General features: G+C 40.2%; 1 protein-coding gene across 1 annotated transcript; it reads left to right on the top strand.

The window, feature by feature from the left end:
- The first annotated feature begins 6 nt into the window (after positions 1-6).
- Positions 7-1,882, top strand: LOC105120150 (polyphenol oxidase, chloroplastic-like). The gene has a single exon (XM_011018343.1). The coding sequence runs from the start codon at positions 30-32 to the stop codon at positions 1,710-1,712; it is 1,683 nt and encodes a 560-aa protein (XP_011016645.1). The 5' UTR covers positions 7-29; the 3' UTR covers positions 1,713-1,882.
- Positions 1,883-2,486: the final 604 nt, after the last annotated feature.

Below are 2,486 nucleotides of genomic sequence, written 5' to 3' on the forward strand. Positions count from 1 at the left end.
TTTCTCTCCTACTTCGAGCCTCAACCGTAATGTCCACCTTATCTTTCAGACCTTTCTTTCCAAAACCACAGCAAGTTACCAAAACCAAAAGGCTGAATGTCCCTAGAGTTTCATGCAAAGCCACAGATGATACACAAAACCCTGCCACGAGAAGAGACGTCCTCATCGGTCTAGGAGGCCTATATAGCGCTACCAATCTTGCTGACCGAACTGCCTATGCTAAGCCAATCACCCCTCCAGACTTGACCAATTGTGAGTTGGTGGACTTACCAAACCCCGAAAATCCAACAAACTGTTGCTCTCCACTACCCAAAAAGATCATAGACTTCAGACCTCCTTCTCCATTCTTCCCGCTACGAACTAGACGTGCGGCCCATTTAGTTGACGAAGACTACGTGGCCAAATATGCTGAAGCCATTTCCTTAATGAAAAGTCTCCCCGAAGATGATCCACGCAACTTCTACCAACAAGCCAACGTACATTGTGCCTATTGCAATGGTGCCTACGAACAAGTGGGGTTTCCAAAATTGGAACTTGATGTTCATTTCTGTTGGCTCTTCTTTCCTTGGCACAGATACTATCTTTACTTCTATGAAAGAATCTTGGGCAAACTTATTAATGACCCAACTTTTGCTCTGCCTTTCTGGAACTGGGATTCCCCCAGTGGTATGCAAATGCCTTACATCTTTACCGACCCTAAATCTCCACTCTATGACCAGTTCCGCGATCAGAATCACCAACCTCCTGTATTGCTAGATCTTGATTATGCAGCGGGAGACCCCAACCCCACAAACGCAAATAAAGTATACTCTAGTAATCTTAGAGTAATGTACAAGCAAATGGTGTCTGGTGCAGCAAAACCAACACTCTTTTTTGGAAAACCATACCGTGCTGGTGACGATTCTCGTCCTGGAGCTGGGACGATTGAGAACAGCCCTCACAATAATATTCACAGATGGACCGGTGATCCAACTCAAGAAAATACCGAAGACATGGGCAATTTTTACTCAGCTGCGAGAGATCCGATATTTTTTTGTCATCACTCAAATGTTGACCGAATGTGGACGTTATGGAAGACTATACCTGGAGGAATTAGGAGGGATATCAGTGATCCTGATTGGCTTAATTCAGAGTTTCTTTTCTATAATGAGAATGCAGAGCTTGTTCGTTGTAAGGTTAGAGATTGTCTTGACAATAGAAGGCTAAGGTATACTTATCAAAATGTTGAAATTCCTTGGCTAAAATCAAAACCAATTCCAAGAAGGTTGGGAAAGAAAGCAGCTGAAACAAAAACTGCATTAACACCGATCACTGCATTCCCTTTAGTCTTAGACAAAACCATAGTTACTGTAGTTTCAAGACCAAAGAAATCAAGAAGCAGGAAAGAGAAAGAAGAGGAAGATGAAGTTTTAGTGATAGAAGGGATAGAATACGACAAAGGAAAATTCGTGAAGTTTGACGTGTTCATAAATGATGACCTTGAGATGCCTTCTAAACCAGAAAATACAGAGTTTGCTGGGAGCTTTGTTAATGTGTCTCATAAGCATGCGAAGAAGTCCAAGACAAGATTGATATTGGGGATTACAGAATTGTTGGAAGACTTGGAAACTGATGATGATGATAGCATTGTGGTGGCTTTGGTGCCCAGGTCTAATAGTGTTAGTGATCCTGTTGTCATCTCTGGCGTTAAGATTGAGTTTGTTAAAGAATGATGATTATCAAGGACATCTCGTTTTTTCTTATCCTTCAGGAGATCGATGTATGTCTTTTAGTGTTTGTCTGGGTGCCTTACCGCTTAATATCATGCACGTGTAATTCATCTCTGTACTTTTTTGTTTAACAATCTACAATTAAAGTAATGGCAGCTGATTAATTTTTTTAATTGTTCTCATAAATGTTGTTGTTCATCAAGAACTTGTTTTTGATGAAGTCATAAAGATCTCAAATTGGATTTGTGCTTCCCGCTACTCCGTCTTAGGCTGAGCTGTCTAGGTTAGCCCCTTCATGCTCTCTTACAAAAACAAGTTCCCTATCATCTTTTTATGCTTAATTCAACAAATTATAAGAGGAAAGGGAAGTATAATAACGAGAACAAGAATATAAGAGAGAGAGAGTGATGGTCATGTGTGTGTTGTTTTGTGATCTTGTATGGCCTTGTGTTGCCTTGTTCAATCATATGTCTTGTTACCTGTGACTGTTGTTATTTATACACCTTCATTACATAAAATCACATCATAAAACTTAAAGTTGTAGATATATAGTAAGGTTAGGCATGATGACTATTGGTGGGAAAGGTTGACATCCATAAATGATTAATGAGAAAGGTTGGCGCCGAACTCACAAGATGTGCATCTTACTAAGGTATGCACTATACTCGGCTGTTATTGAGAAAGCTACGTGTCACAGTGACTTCTTAGAGGTTGCAACAATTTATCATGATGCGTGTCAATGATGGGCTTTATAGGAATTTACACAAGATTCGGATT

The sequence above is a fragment of the Populus euphratica genome, unplaced genomic scaffold (genome assembly GCF_000495115.2).
Source record: "Populus euphratica unplaced genomic scaffold, PopEup_1.0 scaffold5117.1, whole genome shotgun sequence".
Classification (NCBI taxonomy): Eukaryota; Viridiplantae; Streptophyta; class Magnoliopsida; order Malpighiales; family Salicaceae; genus Populus; species Populus euphratica.

Bases quoted from the DNA above. Each gene is read 5' to 3' on its own strand.
- LOC105120150 (XM_011018343.1), top strand. From the start codon at position 30: ATGTCCACCTTATCTTTCAGACCTTTCTTTCCAAAACCACAGCAAGTT.